The following is a 23,116-nucleotide window of genomic DNA, read 5'->3' as shown; positions in this document are numbered from 1 at the left end:
ACCCAGATATTACAATGGTTTAAAATATTTCTGTGGAGTATGACTTTTAAGAAGTAAGGACATTTTTATTTATGAACTTCTTTATTCTTAAGAGTTTATTGTTTTTTGTTACTCCAGCAAAAAATATTTTATCAAATGAAGAATACCTTTCAAAAATGACTTATTCTGCCATGAGACTTTTGAGGAAGGCTCTAAGTAAATTAGAACCAGACGCTGAGATTCTCAGTTGCAAAGTGAGCACTGATACTTACCCTCCCTCCCCACCTAGTTTGATCTTGTCATATACACAGCACGTATTTCCTTCTTGAGCACAGTTTCTCATAGAGCACAGACCTTGACACCCCTCAGCTGCAGAGATGAATAATCAAACAGTAACCTACTCAGAAGTGAATCTGGCCAAGAACCCAAAAAGGCAGCAAATCAAACCCAAGGACGCTGATAGCTCCATTTTAGTCACTGAGCAGGAAATAACTTATGTGGAATTAAACCTTCATGGTGCTTCCCAGGATCTTCAGAAGAATGACAAGAATTTCTGCTGCAAAGGTAAATCATTTAATCAGTTCTCAATATAACTGCACTAGAATGTGTAGTTCTAGGGCAGAGATGTGGGGAAAGAGTGAAGATGAAGACATGGAGCAAGGTTAGTCAGATGAAGGGGCAGGCTCACTAGTTTTCATTTTTGAGTGTCGGACCTGAAATACAAATAATCACATTCTGTTAATTCAATTCAGGCATTGTTGAAATTTGTAACCTCTGATGAAGAACTCATGGGCTTTTATTTACTAAAAATTAATGGTGTATTCTGAGAGAAAAATTACAATGGAGAATGCGGAGTCGATGTTCACTATTTATGTATATGATTCCTTGTGCATCTGGGTTCTCTTGTATGTAAACTTTCTAAACTGGCTCCATCTGTCCTTTCTCCGTGTTTCCATTTCTCTCTCTGCATATCTCCCATCTCCTCCAGGGAAGCTCCTTGCTGGGATCCTGGGAATCATCTGCATTGTCTTGATGGCCAGTGTAGTAACCGTGGCAGTCATAGTTGTTACTCCTTGTAAGTGTTTGGAAGATTATAAGGGAATATTCCTTTTAAAGCTTGGAAAGCTCTGCTGTATATTTCATAATGTTATAGAATTCCCATTTTAATATATGAATTTGTGTGATATACTTGCCGTGTTTTTTAATCTTAGTAAATTATGCTTCATCAATGTGGACTAAATGTAGAAAAGTTATTCTGAGGCTTCCAAAAGCATGAATAACAGAATAGTTGTAGAGTATATGTTTTTAATTCTAAATGTGTGTATTGTGTGTGTGTGTGTCTGTATACATATGTGTGTGTGTTTTTCATATCTCAAAGACTTACACTGAGAGATGGAAAATACTTATTGAGAAATACAAATTAATATTTTATTTTTTTAAAATCAAATACTGTAAGAGGTGGTAAAATTTCTCTATTAGGCTGCCCAGATATTTTTCTAAAAAACTTTCATTACTTTATTAATTTTTGTTGGTATAATAATTTTAATATACATTATTATGATTTTAAATGATATCCAAAGTTCCCACTTGGAAACTAAAATTGTTATGGTTTATTACAGAAATATTAATCTCTCTAATAATTACTACAATCTTTCTAGCTGTTGGAATGCCAGAGGAGAACACAACCCAGAAAGGTAAGTAAAAATTTTAAAAAGTTTTGATATAAACCAAAACCAAACCCTTTGTCGTCGAGTCGATTCTGACTCATAGGGACCCTATAGGACAGAGTAGAACTGCCCCCATAGGGTCTCCAAGGAGCGACTGGTGAATTTGAACTGCTGACCTTTCAGTTAGCAGCCAAGCTCTTAACCACTGCACCACCAGTGCTGATATATTGAGATTATATTTTGGTCCCTATTTTAGTTCATGAAGAAGTAATAACAGATTTTTTAAACCTTCCAAATATAGCAATAAATTTTCATATATAAAGATCATATGAAGAAATCCTTCTTGGTCAAAAATTAGAAGAAACATTCTTTTAAAATCACTATATCTTTCTTTTAACAATTGCCCCAAATTTCCTTTTGCTTCTGTAAAGATTAAACCAAACCAAAATAACCCATTGCAGCCGAGTAGATTCCACCTCATAGTTACCCTATAGGACAGAGTAGAACTGCCCCAAACAGTTTCTAAGACACTGCTGGTGGATTTGAACTGCAGACCTTTTGCTTAGCAGCTGAGGTCTTAACCGCTGCACCACCAGGGCTTCACACCAAAAATCCTATGGGAAAGTTCTACTGTGTCTCATGGGGTTGTTATGAGTTACAAATCGACTTGACAGCACCTAACAACCACAACAGCATAATATGATAAGAAATAAATAATTGTACTATTCCAATAAAGTAGTGTTGTTCAGTGATTTTCAGGACATGTATAGGATAGATATTTTATTTTTTTGGTTTTCACTGGTACATAAATTAGAGGATGGGAGGCTGACCCCTTCTGTGTGTGTGTGTGTGTGTGTGTGTGTGTGTTTTCATATGTATATGTGAGTGAATGAGACGGCATATATGTTATGTAGATATGTGCTTATGCTTATGCAAATATGTCAACTAATTTATATTCTTTATCTCAAATTGTTTCTGGATAGTAATTCATATTCTTTTTTCAGCATATCATTGTGGCCATTGTCCAGGAGACTGGTTATCCTATTCCAACAATTGCTATTATGTTAGTAGTGATAAAAAAACCTGGACTGAGAGTCAGATGGCCTGTGCTTCTAAAAAATCTAATCTGATTTATATAGATAATGAAGAAGAAATGGTAAGATTTCAAATATTTGAAATATTTTATTAAAAGGTATAACATAAAAAAGAAATGTATACAAAATATATATGAGTCAATAACAAGTATTTATCAAGATACATTGGTAAACATGCCATATGTTTCCTATGTATCTCAAAGAATGAAGATTTGCCTACTTTGAAAACTTATATTAATAGAATTATATTCTATGAGGTGTTTAGTGTCTTACATATTTCAGTTGATATTGTGTTTTTAGGATTCATCTATATTTTTGTTCATGTGTTGTTAATTGCTCTGATTCATGGAGACCTTACATAGAAAAAAATACAACTTTGTCTCGTCCTGTGCCGTCTTAATAATCATTGGTAGGTTTGAGTCCATTGTGGTCCATTCATCTCCTTGAACTTTTCTTGATTTTCATTGGCCCTCTTCTTTACCAAACGAGATGTCCTTTTCTAGTGATTGGTCTTTTCTGATGACATGTCTGAAGTAAGCAAGCCAAAGTCTCACCATTCTTGCTTTTAAGGAGCATTCTGATTGTGTTTCTTCTAAGACTGATTTGTCTAAACTGAGCTTTACTTTCAAGGCTACACAGTACTCCACTGTTTGAATTGACAATGCTTTATTTATATTTTATACTGTTAAAGTACATTTGCTTATTTTAAGTTCTTGGTATTTATGAAAAACAATGCTTCTATATACTTTTTTCCTAAAATAAACTTTGTTATTTCTTTTAACCATAAATAAATCTAAATATATCAAAATTATGAAGACTAATCACAAAATTAACACACCTATGTCATTACAAGTCATGTCAAGAAACAGAAAATGCTAGCCCCCTCCCTCCATTAGCTCTGCCCCATGTCTGTTCTTATCATTTCTCCTTCTTCCCAAACCACTATCCTGAGTTTTTGAACTTTATACAGATGGAGTCATACAGTGTGCATTTTTGAGTCTATCTCCTTTCACTCACATCTGATATTTATGCAGTTGATCTTTACTATTGCAGTTTGTTGGAGTTTGTTCATTTCCACTGCTGTTATATAAGTAAACCCACCAAACAAAAAAACCTAACCAGCTGCCATGGAGTTGATTCTGACTCATGAAGACACATGTGTTTAAGAGTAGAACTGCAGTTCAGAGAGTTTCCAGAAGCTATAACTTTCAGAAGTAAGTTGGCAGTCTTGTCTTTCGAGATGCCTCTGGGTGGAATTGAACCTCCAACCTTTCCGTTAGTAGCCAAGGGCCTAACCATTTCTACCACAAGGAGCTCCATTATTACCTAAATAAACATTTTAAAATCCATTCTATGGTGAATAGAAATTTAGTTATTATGGAAGTATTTAGCTATTATGAGTAATTACTCTATAAATATCTTTCTGGATGTGTTTTGTCCACATATTACCTGGATACACAGGAATGAAATTATATGGTCCTGCAGAGTTATAGACATATGTACATGTCAGTGTTTTTAAATTATCCCAACAGTTTGCTAGTTCATGGACACATACACATATTATCTAATAGTGTTTGAACCTGTCCCTTGATCCACATCCTCATCAAAACTTACTACTATGAGAGATTTTAATAGTAGAAGTTTTGATTGTTATACAATATTATCATTATTGTGTGAATAGATATTTTCTCAGTTATTATTAGATTGAACACATTTTAATGTGCTGTTAGCCACTAGCGTATCTTCTTTTATGAGGTGCCTATTCATGTCTTTTGTCCATTTTTCCTCTGTAATTGTCATTCTTTTTCTGCCAGTATATTCTTGACACATTTTGGATATGATTTCTTTTTTGATTTCATAAGTTTATAATAGTTTCATTTTTCTCTGTGGCTTACATATTTACTTCCATGTTGGAGTTTTGTAATGAATAGAATTTAGTAGTTTTAACATAGTTCAATTTCTCATTTACAGTGTTAGTGCTTATGTTGTAGTTATTTTAGTAAATAATCAAATTTCAAAATACAGAATCTACTAAATTAATATGTAGGTTTTACATTTTCTCTTTATTTTTTAAATTTTTTCTGAAAATGTGTACCTATTACATTTAGATGTATTGTTAGGTGCCGCAGAGTCAGTTCAGCTCATAGAGACACTATTTACAACAGTACAAAACACTGCCTGGTCCTGTGCCATCCTCACAATATTTATTATGCTTGAGTCCATTGTTGCAGTCACTGTGCCGATCTATCTCATTGCGGATCTTTTTCTTTTTCGCTGACTCTCTACTTTACCAAGCATGATGTCCTTCTCTAGGGAGGTCCCTCCTGATAACATGTTCAAATTTGTGAAACGAAGTTGTGCCCTTCTTGTTCCTAATGAGCATTCTGGCTATACTTCATCCAAGACAGATTTGTTTGTTCTTCTGACTGTGGTATATTCTTCTGACTGTCTGTGGTATATTCAATATTCCTCTCCAACACCATAATTTAAAGGCCTCAATTCAACTTTGGTCTTCCTTCTTTGTTGTCCAGCTTTCTCATACACAGGAGGCAATTGAAAACACCAGGCTTGAGTCATGTGCCCTTTCCTTCTTAAAGTGATGTGTTTATTTTTTAACACTTTAAAGAGGTCTCCTGCATGAAATTTGTCCCTGCAATGCGTCCATTGATTTCCTGATTGCTGCTTCCATGGGCATTGATTGAGGATCCAAGTACAATGAAATCCTTGACAACTTCAATATTTTATCTGTTTGTCATGAAGTTACTTATTGGCCCAGTTATGATAATTGGTCCAGATGCATGATCTATTGGAATTTAATTTTTGTGATGCTGATAGAAGTTTACACTTTTCTACATCGTTACCTTATTGAGCATAATTTATAGCAAAAATAATCATTTGTCCTTTCCTCTTTGCCACATTTGTCCTAATTCAAGGATATCGATGTACATTTGTGTGAATGTGGATATGTTCCTGGTCAGTACTAGGTTTCACTTTTCTATTTTTTCTTGCATCAATATCACATGGGCAAAATTACTAAAGCTTCCTATTAATTCTTTATATTCAGTATATCTAGACTCCTAAACTGTGACAAAATGAATTTCTGTTGGTTAAAGCCACATCACCCACTTGTGATATTTCTGGTATAGCAACATTAGATAACTAAGAGAATTTGGTACCGAGAAATGGGGTACTGCTCTAACAAATTTTTAAAATGTAGAAGTGGTTTAAGAATTGCATACTGGGTAGAGACTGAAAGATTTTTAAGGTGCCTGATAGGAAAAGCCTAGGTTGCCTTCTTAAGAGACTATTGGTAGAATTATGGATGTCAAAGGCAATTCTGGTGGGGGCTCAGAAGGAAGTGAGAACAATGCAGAAAGTCTCTACCACCCTAGAATATACATACGACACCAGCAACAGAATGTTGCCAGAAATGTGGATGTTAAATGTGCTTCTGGTGAGGCTTTAAAGAAAATGGTGAACACGTGATTAGACAACAGAGGAAGGGCAATACTTTTCATGCAGTGACAAAGGATTTGTCTGAATTATGTTCAAATATTTGGCAGATGGTAGAATTTTTAAGTGATGAACTTGGGTATCTAACTGAGGAGAATTCCAAGTAAGATTTTAAAGGGGTTGTGTGGTTTCTCCTTGCCACTTATACTAAAGTGTGAATGGAAAGAGATGGACTTAAAAATGAACTGTGAAAAATGACAGCAGAACTTAAGATTTGAAAATTCTGTTGCACAGACTAAGGACACTTGTCCTAAGATATCACCAAGGATGAGGCCACTCAATCTCTGGTTAAAGAGATGAAGACTGTGACAGATGGGTCTAACGACCACAGAATAAAAGCAATCACTGAAGGGACAGAGAATGAACAAAAGGAAAGAAAGTATTCTGCCGCTTACAATTTTACAGGCAAGAAACAGGTCAAAAGAGCTACATTTGTTGTCCCACAAGGAATAGGGTCACTATGAGTCGGAATCGAATACTCTACACAGAGTAAGAGGCAATCATTCGAACAAAACAAGGGGATGCTGCGTGGGTAAAATCAGAAAAGGTGTACATGAGGGTTCTATCCTTTCTCCATACTTATTTAATCTGTATACTGAGCAAATAATCCGAGAAGCTGGAGAATATGAAGAATGCAGTATCAGGATTGAAGGAAGACTCATTAACAACCTGTGATATGCAGATGACACAGTCTTGGTTTAGGCAAGAGGGCTGAAGAACTTACTGATGAAGATCAAAGACCACAGCCTTCAGTATAAATTACACCTCAACATAAAGAAAATAAAAATCCTCCCAACTGGACCCATAACCAACACCAGGATAAATGGAGAAAAGATTGAAGTTGTAAAGGATTTCACTTTAATTGGATCCACCATCAGTGCCAATGGAAGCAGCAGTAAAGCTATCAAAAGGCATATTGCATTAGGCAAATCTGCTGCAAAAGACCTCTTTTTAAAGTGTCAAAACACAAAGATGTCACTTAGAGGACTAAGGTGTCAGACTCATGCCATAGTATTTTCAATTGCCTCATATATATGTGAAAGATAGACAATGAGTAAGGAAGCCCAGACAAGAATTTAGGGTTAATTATACTGTTGACAAAGTATATTGAATATACCGTGGACTGCCAGAAGAACGAACATATCTGTGTTGGAAGTGGTACAGCCAGAATGCTCCTTAGAAGCAAGGATGGCGAGACTTCATCTCACATTCTTAGGCTTTGGACACATTATCAGGAGGGTTCAGTCACTGGATTAGGACATGACGCTTGTTAAAAAAGTAGAGGAGAAATGGGAAAGGGGAAGATCCGCAATGAGATGGATTGAAATAGTGGCTGCAACAATGGGCTCAGGCATAACAATGATTGTGAGGATGGTGCAACTGGGCAGTGTTTCCTTCCCTTGTAAATACTGTCGCTATGAGTCCAAATTGACTCAACAGTACCTAACAAAAACAAAGAACCAAAATCTATATATTTTTTGCTTAGGAGATGTTTCAGTGACATAGCTTGAAAATGGCATAATGGAAGAGAAATAATCTTCCAAAATGTTCAGCAGTTAGGCTTATAAAAGTACAGCTTAGACTGTCAGTCTTTTGCAGGAGCGGTCTCAAGATTATTTCATCCCAATTTCAAATGAATGCTATTAGCTGTTGCAAGTATCATTAAGTTTTTTAAAAAATTTAATTTTATTTTGACATAATAGTAATCTCAGATGCAGTTTAAGAAATAATGCAGAGAGACTCTGTGTATTTTTCACACATCTTCTACAAGTGGTAACATCCTGCAGCACTATAGTATAAGATCAAAACTAGCACTTAAGTTTGCGATTTTATTTATTTATTTTTTCAGGTTGTTTCTTCTGGTTCTTTTTTTCTCTTGTTCTTTTGCCTACTTTTGGGTAATTTGAACATTTTTAGGATTTTATTTTATTTATTTACAGTGGGTTATACTCTATTTCTTTGTATTGTTTCCTTAGTGATTGATCCGGCTATTTTAATATGCAAAAGAAACTTTTCAAGGTCTACTGGTATTAGTGTTTTACATTTTTAGTAAAGTGTGGAAATCGCACTCCCAGTAAAATTCCTGGTTGCACAGTGGTTAAGCGCTGGGCTGCTAATGGAAAAGCCAGCAGCTCTAACCCACCAGCCAATCCACAGGGGACAGATGTGGCAATCTGCTTCTGTAAAGATTTGTACCCTTTGAAACCCTATGGGGCAGTTCTACTCTGTCCTATAAGGTCACTATGGGTCGGAATCAACTGGGAAGCAAAGGAACCTTCTCCACTTTTAAATGTTATTGAATTGATTTGCAGACAGCATCATAATGTTTGTTTAAATCATTAAATATGATTCAGAACACTCATGAGGGTAAGAATATTCTATTGTATGTACTCATATTTCTGCACTTTCCATTGTTCTTTCTTCCTTCTGATGCTTCAACATTCTTTCTTATTCATTTCTTTTCTATTTGAAGAACTTTCTTAGGCAGTTGTAATGAGTAGGTTTGCTGTTGACAAATTCTTTTAGTTTTCCTGCATGTGAGAATGTATTCATTTCCCCTTTATATCTGAAATTACAGTTTCACTAAGTAGTGGATTCTTTCTATTTCTCTCATTCAGTATATGTGTCTGTGGTATGTGTGTCACTGTCTTTCTAAATTACACCTTCTACCAATACAAAAACTGGTCAAATCAGGAGTAGTCTAGTTAAAGAAAGATGTGGGGCCCAGAAAATCAAATTTTGTTCTTCCGCACCATTTATCTCCTTATTGGCAGCCCTTTAATTTCCTTAACAAAACCAAACTCTGAGAAACATAGTAGAAAAATACACTTTTTTACGGGGAAGAATGGAAGAATATCTGGAGACTTATTTAAATCCTTACTAAGAGAGTTTTTCATTGGAGAAAGTTGTCCAGTCTGCTTCTGTAAAGCTTACAGCCTTGGGAATTCTGTCCTATGGAGTCCCTGTGAGTGGGAATTGAATCAATGGCAGTGGGTGTGGCTTTTTTTTGTTAAGCTAGTTTATTGAACCCTGGCAACTATTAAGTTACATAAAATTAAACTTTTTGTTTTTAGTAAAACTAGGAGAATGAGACTATTAAGTATTACCACTTAGTTATTTTTGAATGAAAAGCAAAGACATTTGTGAATTTGTAACAATATGAAATGTGATTTTCAACTTTAATGTGTTTTTAGTGTTAGAATCCAGCACTTATATCTTGTTTTGAAATTAAAGATGAAGTAAAAGAAAACACTACATGCATGTTTTTAAGTAATAAAAGTATAACGGTTATTAAAACAGAATTTTTATTTACGATAGATGTTTATGGACATTCTATCATCTTATTCATGGATTGGACTGTCTCGTGAAAGCAGTGATCATTCCTGGTTATGGATAAATGGCTCGCCTTTAAAGCAAAAGTAAGTTCTTCGGAATGATGTTATGTAGAAGATGAAAAATACAAAAAAGAAAAATTTACATAAGTTATATTAATAAGTATGACTGGATTGAATTATAGGCATGTAGAGAGAAAATGAAAATTAATGACATGAAATGTTGATGGAAACATTAAGAATGAAGTGCTCAGTGTTCATAGCAATTATTACTAATATTTTATGAGAAATGTCAGTACCTATTTTTACAATATTTCTCTGTTATTGTTGCATGGAAAATGCCATTGTTTTATGGATTACCACACAAAATATAATGGATTTATGCATTTTTATACATTACAGGATAAGAGAGACATCAAATCCCATGTACCTTCTCATCTCATCTGACCTTCAATCAGCCAGTTGTGGATCTGAAACAACATACATTTGTAAGCTTGAGATTTCAAGTTAAAACACATGAGTTTAGCGTCCTTCAGGTATCTGTATATTTTATGAAGTGGAAATAATACCATGATTGCAGAAGTTTTATAAGCAATTACATTATTTGTTCAGCTGGAAGCTCCACATTGGAAGCCTCCTGGACTTTACCTTACATCCTTCTTCTCTTGACTGATTTTTATCAGTACCCTTTTCTGTAATAAAATATAACTGGGAGTATGACAACTTTCTTGTGTTTCTGAGTCTTTATATTGTTAAATATGCTTGTTTACCTGTTTGATTTTGTAACAAAATAAAAATACCTAAATTATTGCAGTTTTGTAAGAAATCTGAATAATTGGTTTGTGAGTGCTCAATTTTTTAATTCTTTTGTATATTATTGGCCATTTACATTTCAATACAATTTTTAATATCATCTTCACAGTTTCCACAATGAACACTCTGCTGGGGTTGAGACTTCTTGAATGATGGATGGAAACCTCTGTACCTCTGTAAATTCTCTCTATAAAAGGAAGAAAACACTGGCAAGAAATTTTCATACCAACTTTTTCAAGATTCTGGGAAGTAAACAAAGGCTTGAGACAATATAAAAAAATATGGGGAGTATTTAATCAAGAAAAAATGCTGAACCTTAGTAAGAAAGATACTGCCTGTGGCATTTTAACTTGGCCTCATACCAAACCCCTTCTCCCCAGCTCCACAGTAGCCATGAAAACTATCAGCTATGCCACTACTGAAGAGGAAGACCAAGTTTGGAGCTCTTAAGAGTCCCATAACCACAAAATTGCCATTCTTTGACCTTTCTCAGGCTCCCTGGAATACCCCACTCACAGCACATTGCGGGTATTTGACATGGTTGGAGCTAGCTCTGTGGGAAATTTGTTTACTGAAAACAATCAACAGCAATCTTTTCACATTACAGCTACCTGAGGCTGCAAATCCAGTTGTGGCCAAAAGAGGCTGATGAAAGATTAAAAGGAAGATTTAGGGAAAAAGATGTTCAGAGAGAGCTTCGAAAAGCTCATAAATGTGCTTGGGTATCCTGAAGGCTGTGCCATTGTACCGGACTGTGTGCATGCTGAGGAAAGATCTGAGAAGGCCCCAATCTCTTCTTGTGATGAAGGCTCAAACAATCAATTTTCAGAGTTCCTTGTTCCAACATACCCATTTAAGGCAATTGATTTTCACAAAACATGCTATTGTTGTTGTAATTTTAGTTTAGTTTATCTCAAAATTATGAGCACCCCTTGTGATCATTCTTTTGAGCCTACATTAAGCTGTTGTTGTTGTTGTTAGGTGCAGTTGAGTCCATTCTGACTCATATCTAACCTATGCACAACAGAACAAAACACTGCCCAGTCCTGAGCCATCCTTATAATTGTTGTTATGCTTGAGCTCATTGTTGCAGCCACTGTGTTAATCCACCTCGTTGAGGGTCTTCCTCTTTTCCGCTGACCCTGTACTCTGCCAAGCAGGATGTTCTTGTCCAGGGACTGATCCCACCTGACGACATGTCCAAAGAATGTAAGGAGCATTCTGGGTGTACTTCTTCTAAGACAGATTCATTCGTTTTTTTGGCAGTCCATGGTATATTCAATATTCTTTGCCAACACCAGAATTCAAATGCATCAATTCTTCTTTGGTCTTTCCTTATTCATTGTCCAGCTTTCACATGCATATGATGCAATTGAAAATACCATGGCTTGGGTCAGGTGCACCTTAGTCCTCAAGGTGACATCTTTGCTCGTCAACACTTTGAAGAGAGATTTACCCAATGCAGTGCGTCTTTTGATTTTTTGACTGCTGCTCCATGGCTGTTGATTGTGGATCCAAGTAAAATGAAATCCGTGACAACTTCAAACTTTTCTCTGTTTATAATGATGTTGCTCATTGGTCCAGTTGTGAGGAGTTTTGTTTCCAGTATGTTGAGGTGTAATCCATACTGACGGCTGTGGTCTTTGATTTTCTTTAGTAAGTTCTTCGAGTCCTCTTCACTTTCAGCAAACAAGGTTGTGGCATCTGCATAACGTAGGTTGTTAATGAGTCTTCCTCCAATCCTGATGCCCCTTTCTTCTTCATATGGTCCAGCTTCTCGTATTATTTGCTCAGCATACAGATTGAATAGGTATGGTGAAAGAATAAACCCGTGACACACACCTTTCCTGACTTTAAACCAATCAGTATCTACTTGTTTTGTCTGAACAGCTGCCTGTTGATCTATGCAAAGGTTCCTCATGAGCACAATTAAGTGTTCTGGAATCCCAATTCTTCACAATGTTATCCATAATTTGTTATGATCTGCACAGTCGAGGTAGCAATATTAAAAATTAAAAAAGAGATAAAGATATAAAAACGTTTTATTATTTATGTCTATTCAAGTATATATTTAAGTTATACTCTTGTTAGAGAATTACAATAATGGATATGCTTTATATCTTAATTTAAAATGATGCTAGTGTGAAAAATGAACTGAATATTTAGATTTTATTTATTCTTTATTAATTTAAATTTAAATCCAAATAGCGTCATTTAAAGAACCTTCTGTTAAATTAGCTAGTGGCTATAGCACAGTTTTACATATTTTATACTGATATTCTTTGAAATATGAGCATATAATGACTTTTGGGAAATGTTATAAGTGAGTTTCAAAAATACATGCAGTTTTCCCACTTTGAAATGTGGCGTCTGGGGTCTTAAATGCTAACAAGTAACCATCTAAGATGCATGAATTGGTCTCAACCCACCTGGATCAAAGGAGAATGAAGAGCACCAAGGTCACACGATAACTATGAGCCCAAGAGACAGAAAGGGCCACATGAACCAGAGACTTACATCATCCTGAGACCAGAAGAACTAGATGGTGCCCAGCCACAACCGATGACTGCCCTGACAGGGAATACAACAGAGAACCCCTGAGGGAGCAGGAGATCAGTGGGATGCAGACCCCAAATTCTCATAAAAAGACCAGACCTAATGGTCTGACTGAGACTAGAGGAATCCCAGCGGTCATGGTCCCCAAACCTTCTGTTGGCCCAGGATGGGAACCGTTCCTGAAGACAACTCATCAGATATGGAAGGGACTGGACAATGGGCAGGAGAGAGAAGCTGATGAAGAGTGAGCTACTTGTATCCGGTGGATACTTGAGACTGTGTTGGCATCTCCTGTCTGGAGGGGAGATAGGAGGGTAGAGAGGGTTAGAAACTGGCAAAATTGTCAGGAAAGGAGAGACTGGAAGGGCTGACTCATTAGGGGGAGAGTAAGTGGGAATATGGAGTAAGGTGTATATAAGCTTATATGTGACAGACTGACTTGATTTGTAAACGTTCACTTAAAGCTCAATAAAAATTATTTAGAAAAAATACATGCATTTTGTAATCGTGTATAAGTTTTTGTGTGTATGTGTGTACTGGTTTATTGTCCAGTTTATATCCTTTTGTAGCCTTATTGATATATTTGTCTGTTTGATAAGTCTAGAGTACTTTCCCTGCCTTACATAGTTAAACTTGGGTTTTTGTCCTTTTCAACATATCATTAAAATATAAGAAATTAGTTATAATTGAAGGATGAATAAATTAATAATATAATTAGTACTTTAATTTTTTTTCAATCTCTGGCATGGTGATAAATTTCAATATTGTTTAATGTTTTATCCTTTTAAATGATATTTGTTTTCAGGGGATGTCTGAAAATTCAAAAATTTATTTTTAAAAACTTAGTGCAAGAGTTAAAAAAAAAAAAAGAACTAGAGTAGAGGAATCAAGAAGAGAATTTTGGGCTCCACCAACAATTAAGTTGAAAATGTGGTAACTAGTGTTAAATTCAATTAATTACTTGTTCATAACAGTGTCATCATTTTTAGAAATTTTTCCAGAATAAGAGAAATGACCTAATAAAAATATGTACACAAGAGGAATGTAACACCATGAATTAGCAATCTAGTCCAAAAGTGTGATTTTGATATCTAAGATATTCTTAACATGGCTCAAATTTTAATAGTTTTTGATGAGAAGGAAACAAGTTTACTGCATGGGTGGTTAAGTCGTCTAGCCCTTAAAATCCAGTAGAACATGTGAACAATTTCTCAAAAGCACTTGAAAAGGGACAATCCATATGATACATTTAAACATCTTCTTTGTACTTTTAACAAGAGCCCAGCATCTTCTATGTTCTGGAGGTGTGTGATGACATAAACTGACTTCTGAATAGTCCAGTGTGAAACATTCCTGTTCACACCTTAAGTGACAATTGACAAGCCATTTACTTTATCCACTCTTGTCTCGCTCTGAGCTCTAATAGGACAATCTGTGAAGCGTACAGATATTGTTCGTTCTTGTCCTGGATTTACATCTATAGATTTTTCTTCTTATTTCCCAACCATAGCAGTTCTCCTTTAGAAAAGTAACCAGGCTTCCTCAGTAAAGGATGCATGACTTTCTGGCCGACAGAGGTATGAGCCACTGCTTTGCTGTCTCTGCTAGCACACCTCATTCAGTAGAAGAACATAAATGTTGCATATGAAACTAACACAAGAAGAAATTGAAAATATGAATATACTGTAATAAGAGAATTAATAATGGAAAAAACTTCTTAATGAATAAAACCCTAGACCCAAATGGCTTACTGATGAGTTCTAAGAAACATGCCAAAAGAATGAATACCTATCCTTACACACTCTTATTAAAAAATGGAAGAAAATAAACACTTCATATCTCATTCTATGAGGCCAGGGTTATTCTGATACCAAACCACAAATATATTAAGAAATATATATATGACAGAAAAATATTTCTTTCAATATAGGCTCTAATCTCTTCAACAAAACACTAGACAACCAAGTAAAGCAACTGCACAGATTTTTGTTTGCTTTGCTTTGTTTTGTTTTTCTGATTTTATTGCTTCTGTTTCTTTTTTTAATTTTTATTGTGGTGAAATATATGTAATAAAACATCTCAGTCATGTTCACATATATAATTCAGTAACATTCATTGCATTCACCATGTTGGACAATTGTCCCCACAATCCGTTTCCAATTTTTTTATCATAACCCTGTACTTATTAAGCATTACTCTCTATTTCCCCCTCCCACCTACCCTGGTAACCCCTAATGAATTTTGGTCTCTGTGCATTTGGGTATTCTGGGTATTTTATATAAATAGAATCAGACAATATCTATCCTTTCACGTGTAGCTTATTTCGCTCAGCGTAGTGTTTTCAGGGTTCATCTTTATCATAACATGTATCATATCTTTATTTCTCCTTATGGCCTAATAATATTCCATTGTATGAATATACCCTTTTTTTTTTTGCCCATTCACCTCTGACGGACACTTGGTTGTTTCCACTTTTTTGGCTTTTGTGGGTAATGTTGCTGTAAACATTGGTGTACAAGTACTTGAGTCCCTGTTTTTAATTCTTTTGTGTAGAACTGTTGAGTCAAATTGTATTATTTATGTTTACATTTTGAGGATCCACAAAACAACAGCAGCTGCTCAATTTTATGTTCCAACAGATAACACATGAGCGTTCCAATTTCACCACATCCTCACCAACACTCACTATTTTCCATTTTTTGTAATGTTATAAATAACCTAGGGGGTGTGAAATAATGTCTTCATGTGGTTTTGATTTTCATTCCCCTGATGGCTAATCATGCTAAGTATCTTTTTGTGTGCTTATATATCTTTGGAGAAATATATCTTGGTCCACTTTTTAATTACTTTGTTTGTCTTTGTGGTTCAGTTGCAACTCTTTATATATTCTGTATTAAACCATTATTGTTTATATGATTTTTAAATATTTTCTCCCATTCTGTATGTTGACTTTTCACTGTCTTGACAATGCCCTTCGATGCACAAAAGTTTTTAATTAAGCTGAAGTTCAACTTGCCTATTTTTCTTTTGTTTTTCATAAAATACGTAAGGAACAACTGTCAAATCCAAGTTCATAAAGGTTTTTTTTCCTATTTTTTTCTTCTAAGATTTATATGGATTTAACTCTTACATGTCGGTTGTTGATCCATTATGAGATAATTTTTATGTGGTGTGAGGTAGGAGCTACATCCCAAATATTTTGCATGTGGAAATCCACTGCCGTAAAAAAAAAAAAACACAAATGATTTTCTGTTAGTTGATCTTGTACCCTTCTGCTTTGCTGAATATATATATATATATATATATAAATTTAATCAGTTCTACTTCTTTTCTTATGGATTATTTGGTATTTTATATATAAAGGACCTATTGGCATTGAGTCATAGTGACCATATAGGACAAAGTAGAACTGCCCCATCGGGTTTACAGGGTGCAGCTAATGGATTTGAACTGCTGATCTTTTGGTTAGCAGCCAAGTGATTTAACCACTGTGCCACCAGGGCTCCCTGGTGGTATAGTGGTTAAGAGCTATGGTTACTGATCAAAAGGTCGGCAGTTCGATTCTACCCAGCACTGCTTGGAAACCCTTGGGGGAGCTCTCCTTCATCCTATAGGGTCACTCTGAGTTGGAACCGACTCTTGAGTCAGTAAGGTTTTTTTGGTTACATAAAGGATCATGTTACCTGCATATAGAGACAGTTTTACTTCTTCTTTTCCAGTATCCTTTTTTTTTTGTTTTTGTATCTTTTTTTTTTTTGTCTAAATACTCTACCCAGAACTTTCAGTACAATATTAAATACAAAATAAAATAAAACAAAACCCATTGTGGATGGGTTGATTTTGACTCATGATGACCTCATGTGTTATAGAATAGAACTGAGATCCATGGAGTTTTCTTGGCTGTAGTCTTCATGGAAGCATATTACCAGACCTTTCTTCTGAGGTGCTGCTTGGTGGCTTCAGACCAACAACATTATGGTTAGTAGTAGAGCACAAACAGTTTGTGCCACCCAGGGTTGCTTCAGTGTTTAACCGTTGTTGTTAGGTGCCATTGAGGCCATTCTGACTAATAGCTACCCTATGTACAACAGTACAAAACACTGCCCAGTCCTCTGCCATCCTCATAATTGTTGCTTTGCTTGAGCCCATTGTTGCAACCACTGTATCAATCCGTCTCATTGAGAGTCTTCTTTTTCACCGACCCTCTACTTTACCAAGTATGATGTCCTTCTCCAGGGACTGATCCCTTCAGGCAACATAAGCAAAGTAAGTGAAACGAAGTCTCACCATCCTTGTTTACAAGAAGCATTCTGATTGTACTTCTTCTAGGACAGATTCATTTGTTCTTTTGTCAGTCCATACTACAGTCAATATTCTTCACCAACACCACAATTCAAAGGAGTCAATTCTTCTTCGGTCTTCCTTATTCATCATCCAGCTTTTGAATGCATCTGAAGCAATTGAAAACACCATGGCTTGGGTCAGGTGCACCTTAGTCCTCAAGGTGACAACTTTGCTTTTGAACACTTTAAAGAGGTCTTTTGCAGCCAATTTGCCCAATGCAATGTTTCTTTTGATTTCTTCTGTTTCCATGACTGTTGATTGTGGATCCAAGTAAAATGAAATCCTTGACAACCTCAATCTTTTCTCCGTTTATCATGATGCTGCTCATTGGTCCAGTTGTGAGGATTTTTGTTTTCTTCATGTTGAGGTGTAATCCGTACTGATGGTTGTGCTCTTTGATCTTCATCAGTAAGTGCTCCAAGTCCTCTTTACTTTCAGCAAGCAAGGTTGTGTCATCTGCATAACCCAGGTAGGTAATGAGTCTTCCTCCAATCCTGATGCCCCGTTCTTCTTCATACAGTCCAGCTTCCCAAATTATTTGCTCAGATTGAATAGATATGGTGAAAGAATACATTCCTGACACACATCTGTCCTGATTTTAAACCATGCAGTATCCCTTTGTTCTATTCAAACAACTGCCTCTTGACCCATGTACAGATTTCTCATGACAACAATTATGTGCTCTGGAATTCCCATTCTTCCCAATGTTATCCATAATTTGTTATGATCCACACAGTTGAATGCCTTAGCAGAGTCAATAAAACACAGGTAAACATCTTTCTTTTATACTCTGCTTTCAGCCGGGATCCATCTGACATCAGCAATGATATCCCTCGTTCCACATCCTCTTCTAAATCTGGGTTGAGTTTCTGGCAGTTCACTGTGGATAAAGTGCTACAGTTGCTTTTGAATGATCTGCAGCAAAATTTTGCTTGCATGAAATATTAATGATATTGTTCGATAATTTCCACATTTGATTGGGTCAGCTTTCTTGAAAATAGGCATAAATATGGATCTTTTCTAGTTGGATGGCCAGGTAGCTCTCTTCCAAATTCCCTGGAATAGACGAGTGAGCAGTTCCAATGCTGCATGCATTTGTTGAAACACCTTATTTGGTATTCCCTCAATTCCCAGAGCCTTTTTTTTTTTTTTTGCCAATGCCTTCAGCTTAGCTTGGACTTCTTCCTTCAGGACCATCTCTTCCTGATCAAAGTTAACTAAGTCTTTTTGGTATAGTCACTCTGTGTATTCCTTCCACCTTCTTTTGATGCTTCCTGCATTTTTGAGTATTTTCCCTGTAAAATCCTTCACCTTTGCAACTTAAGACTTGAATTTTTTCTTCAGTTCTTTCAGCTTGAGAAATACCAAGTGTGTTCTTCTCTTTTGGTTTTCTACTCCAGGTCTTTGCATATGTCATCATAATACTTTGTCTTCTGGGGCCACCCTTTGAAATCTTCTGTTCAGCTCTTTTAATTCTTCGTTTTTCCCTTTTGCTTTAGACCTGAAGTTCAAGAGCAAGTTTCAGTCTCTTCTGACATCCATTTAGGTCTTTTCTTTCTCTTCTGTCTTTTTAATGACCTCTTGCTCTCCTCGTGTATGCTATCCTTGATGTCATTCCAGAACTCAACTGGTCTTCTGTCATTACTATTCAATGCATCAAATCTATCCTTGAGATGGTCTCTAAATTCAGGTAAGATATATTCAAGATCGTAGATTGGCTCTCCTGGATGTACTCTAATTATCTTCAGTTTTAACTTGAACTTACTTATGGGTAATTGATGCTCTGATCCACAATTGACCCCTGGCCTTGTTCTGACTGATGATACTGAGTTTTCCGTCTTTCTTTCCACAGATATAGATGACTTGATTCCTCTGTATTACATCTAGCGAAGTCCATGTGTATATTAAAAAAAAAAAAAATTTTTTTTTTTTTTTTTTGTGTATGGTGGTCATTTATTTTGGTGAAAAAAAGATATTTGCAATGAAGAAGTCATTGGTCTTGCCAAATTCAGTCATGCCATCTCTGGCATCATTTCTATCACCAAGGCTATATTTTCCAACTACCGGATCCTTCTTTTTTGTTTCTAACTTTCACCTTCCAATCATCAGTAATTATCAGTGCATCCTGATTGCATGTTCATTCAATTTCAGACTGCAGAAGTTGGTAAAAATTTTCAACTTCTTTGTCTTTGGCCTTAGTGGTTGGTGTGTAAATTTGAATAGTCATATTAACTGGTCTTTCTAGTAGACATATGGGTAGTATCCTATCACTGACAGTGTGCACTTCAGGTTAGATCTTGAAATGTTCTTTTTGACAATGAATGCAACACTGTTCCTCTTCAAGTTGTCATTCCTGGCATAGCAGACCATATGATTGTCCACTTCAAAATGAAATGTAACATTAAAATCTGTCTTGTATAAAGGCAAAGGGGAGACCATGTGATTGTTTTCAAGGACTAATTCTTTTCAGAAGTAGATTGCTGAGTTCTCCTTCCTAGTCAGTCTTAGTCTGGAAGCTCAGCCAAAACTAGGCTGCCATGGGTGACCCTGGTGGTATTTGAATACCGATGGCGTAGCTTCCAGCGTCACAGCAACACACAGGCCCCCACAGTATGACAAACTGACAAACGTGTTGTTGTTATTTCAGTGTTGCATAGCAGTGGTAAAAATGTATATCTTTTTCTTACGCCTGATCGCTGGATGAAAGCTTTAAGTCTTGTAACATTGAATATGATGTTAAATCAAAAAAATCGAACCCATTCCCATCAAGTCGATCCAACTCATAGCAACCCTATGATGTTAGGAGTGGGTTTTTCATAAATACCACTTATCATTTTGAGAAATTTCACTTCTATTCCTAATTTTCAAAATGTTGTATCATGAAAGGGTGTTGAATTTTGTCAAATGCTTTTTCTGATTCAGTCTCTTTAATTGCTGAAGGTCCGTTGAAATTTTCTATTTCTTGAGTCAGTTTACATAGTTTTTGTGTAGCTAGGTGCCATTGAGTAGTGTTGTTGTTAGATGCCATTGAGTAGATTTCAGCTCCTACTAGAACTGTCCCTTAGGGCTTTCTAGGTTGTAATCTTTATGGGAGCCGTTTGCCAGGTGTTTCTCCTTTAGAGCTGCTAGATGGGCTTGAACCACCAAACTTTTGAGTAGCACCTGAGCACTTAACCATTGTGCAACCATGGCTCCTCCATTTCACCTAGGTTATCTAATCTGTTGGCATGCATTTGCTCATTGTATTCTGCTATAAAACCAAATCAAACCCTTTGCTGTCAAGTCAATCCTGACTCATAGTGACCCTATAGGACAGAGTAGAACTAACCCCCAGGGTTTCCAAGGCTATAATCTTTTTGGAAGCAGACTGCCACATCTTTCCTTGAAGGAATGGCTGACGAGTTTGAATTGTCGACCTTTTGATCGTCAGCTAAGTTCTTAAGCACTGCACCACCAAAACTAAAATCAGACCAATTGCCAGCATGTTGATTCCAACTCATAGTGACGCTATTGGACAGAGTAGAAATGCTCTAAATGCAGTAAAGCCTTCCAAAGTTGTAATCTTTACTGGAGCAGACTGCTAACTCTTTCTCCCACAGAGTGGCTGATGGGTTCGAATTGTTGAACTTTCTGTTAACCGTAGAGCTCTTTTCCCTGAGCCACCAGTGCATATTATTTCCTTTTCATTTTTTGTTATATATATGATGATTCCTCAATTTTCATTTTGATCAGTTATTCACGTTTTGCCCTTTTCCTTTATACAAGACAGGTTTTAATGTTACATTTTTATGTAAATTCATATGAAATTATGAACATTCTTTTCACCCTTGCTTGCTTTATTTATTTGTTTATCATGGAGCTGTCTGTCTCACTTTTCAATGCTGTTAGAGTTTGCTTTATGTATCTTGAAGCGCTGTCATTGGGTGTGTAAATATTTTATATGGTTGTATCCTCCTGATATATTGTCTTTTCGATCATTATATCGTGTCTTTCCTTATCCTTTGTGGTAGATTTAACTTTAAAGTCTATTTTGTCCGAAAGTAATATTGCCACTCCTGCTCTATTTTGACTGTTGTTTGCTTGATATATTTTTTTCTATCCTTTGGGTTTTAGATCGTGTCTTTAAGGTGTGTCTCTTGCAGGCAGCATAGAGACAGATTGTGTTTTTTTTATCTCTTCTGCCACTCTATGTCTCCTTATTGGTGCATTTAGTTCATCTACATTCAGCGTAATTTTGGATGGGTATGAGTTTAGTGCTATCATTTTCATGTGTTTTTTTGTGTGTTTTTGACAGTTTCTTTTTCCCACTTAATTTTTTGTGCTTAGTAGTTTTTTCATTACTTAATTTCTTTTCCTCTTATACTTTTTTTTTTTTTTTGGCTGAGTCTTTATATTTGTCTTGTATTTTATTTTGATTTTAGGATTGCTAGTTTCCTTTGTGGTTACCTTAATATTTACCCCTATTTTTTTTTTAATAACTTTTATTAAGCTTCAAGTGAACGTTTACAAATCCAGTCAGTCTCTCACATATAAGTTTACATACATCTCACTCCCTACTCCCACTTACTCTCCCCCTAATGAGTCAGCCCTTTCAGTCTCTCCTTTCTTGACAATTTTGCCGGCTTCCCTCTCTCTCTATCCTCCCATCCCCCCTCCAGACAAGAGTTGCCAACACAATCTCAAGTGTCCACCTGATATAATTAGCTCACTCTTCATCAGCGTCTCTCTCCCACCCGCTGACCAGTCCCTTTCATGTCTGATGAGTTGTCTTCGGGGATGGTTCCTGTCCTGTGCCAACAGAAGGTCTGGGGACCATGGCCGCCGGGATTCCTCTAGTCTCAGTCAGACCGTTAAGTTTGGTCTTTTTATGAGAATTTGGGGTCTGTATCCCACTGATCTCCTGCTCCCTCAGGGGTCCTCCGCTGTGCTCCCTGTCAGGGCAGTCATCGATTGTGGCCGGGCACCAACTACTTCTTCTGGTCTCAGGATGATGTAGGTCTCTGGTTCATGTAGCCCTTTCTGTCTCTTGGGCTCTTAGTTGTCGTGTGGCCTTGGTGTTCTTCATTTTCCTTTGCTCCAGGTAGGTTGAGACCAATTGATGCATCTTAGATGGCCGCTTGTTAGCATTTAAGACCCCAGACACCACATTTCAAAGTGGGATGCAGAATGATTTCATAAGAGCAGTATTTTGCCAATTGACTTAGAAGTCCCCACAAACCATGTTCCCCAGACCTCCGCGCTTGCTCCGCTGACCTTTGAAGCATTCATTTTATCCCGGAAACTTCTTTGCTTTTGGTCCAGTCCAATTGAGCTGACCTTCCATGTATTGAGTGTTGTCTTTCCCTTCACCTAAAGCAGTTCTTATCTACTGATTAATCAATAAAAAACCCTCTCCCACCCTCCCTCCCTCCCCGCCTCGTAACCACAAAAGTATGTGTTCTTCTCCATTTTTTCTATTTCTCAAGATCTTATAATAGTGGTCTTATACAATATTTGTCCTTTTGCCTCTGACTAATTTCGCTCAGCATAATGCCTTCCAGGTTCCTCCATGTTATGAAATGTTTCAGAGATTCGTCACTGTTCTTTATGGATGCGTAGTATTCCATTGTGTGAATATACCACAATTTATTTACCCATTCATCCGTTGATGGACACCTTGGTTGCTTCCAACTTTTTGCTATTGTAAACAGAGCTGCAATGAACATGGGTGTGCATATATTTGTTTTGTATGAAGGCTCTTGTATCTCTAGGGTATATTCCCAGGAGTGGGATTTCTGGGTTGTATGGTAGTTCTATTTCTAACTGTTTAAGATAACGA

The 23,116-nt window shown here is 36.3% G+C and overlaps 1 protein-coding gene across 4 annotated transcripts in view; it reads left to right on the top strand.

The window, feature by feature from the left end:
- The first annotated feature begins 338 nt into the window (after positions 1–338).
- Positions 339–23,116, top strand: part of LOC126075185 (NKG2-A/NKG2-B type II integral membrane protein-like) — a 75,242-nt gene continuing 52,464 nt past the window's right edge. For 2 of the 4 annotated variants that reach the window (XM_049882480.1, XM_049882477.1), the window contains exon 1: positions 339–543. In XM_049882480.1, coding sequence (XP_049738437.1) covers positions 357–543 — 187 coding nt within the window. In that variant the 5' untranslated portion in view covers positions 339–356. Of the gene's footprint in view, positions 544–1,598; positions 1,674–23,116 lie in introns of all 4 variants that reach the window. The other 2 variants (XM_049882479.1, XM_049882478.1) reach the window with 2 other exon arrangements.

Source organism: Elephas maximus, chromosome 4, assembly GCF_024166365.1.
Source record: "Elephas maximus indicus isolate mEleMax1 chromosome 4, mEleMax1 primary haplotype, whole genome shotgun sequence".
Classification (NCBI taxonomy): Eukaryota; Metazoa; Chordata; class Mammalia; order Proboscidea; family Elephantidae; genus Elephas; species Elephas maximus.
This window is presented reverse-complemented; position numbering and strand designations above follow the sequence as displayed.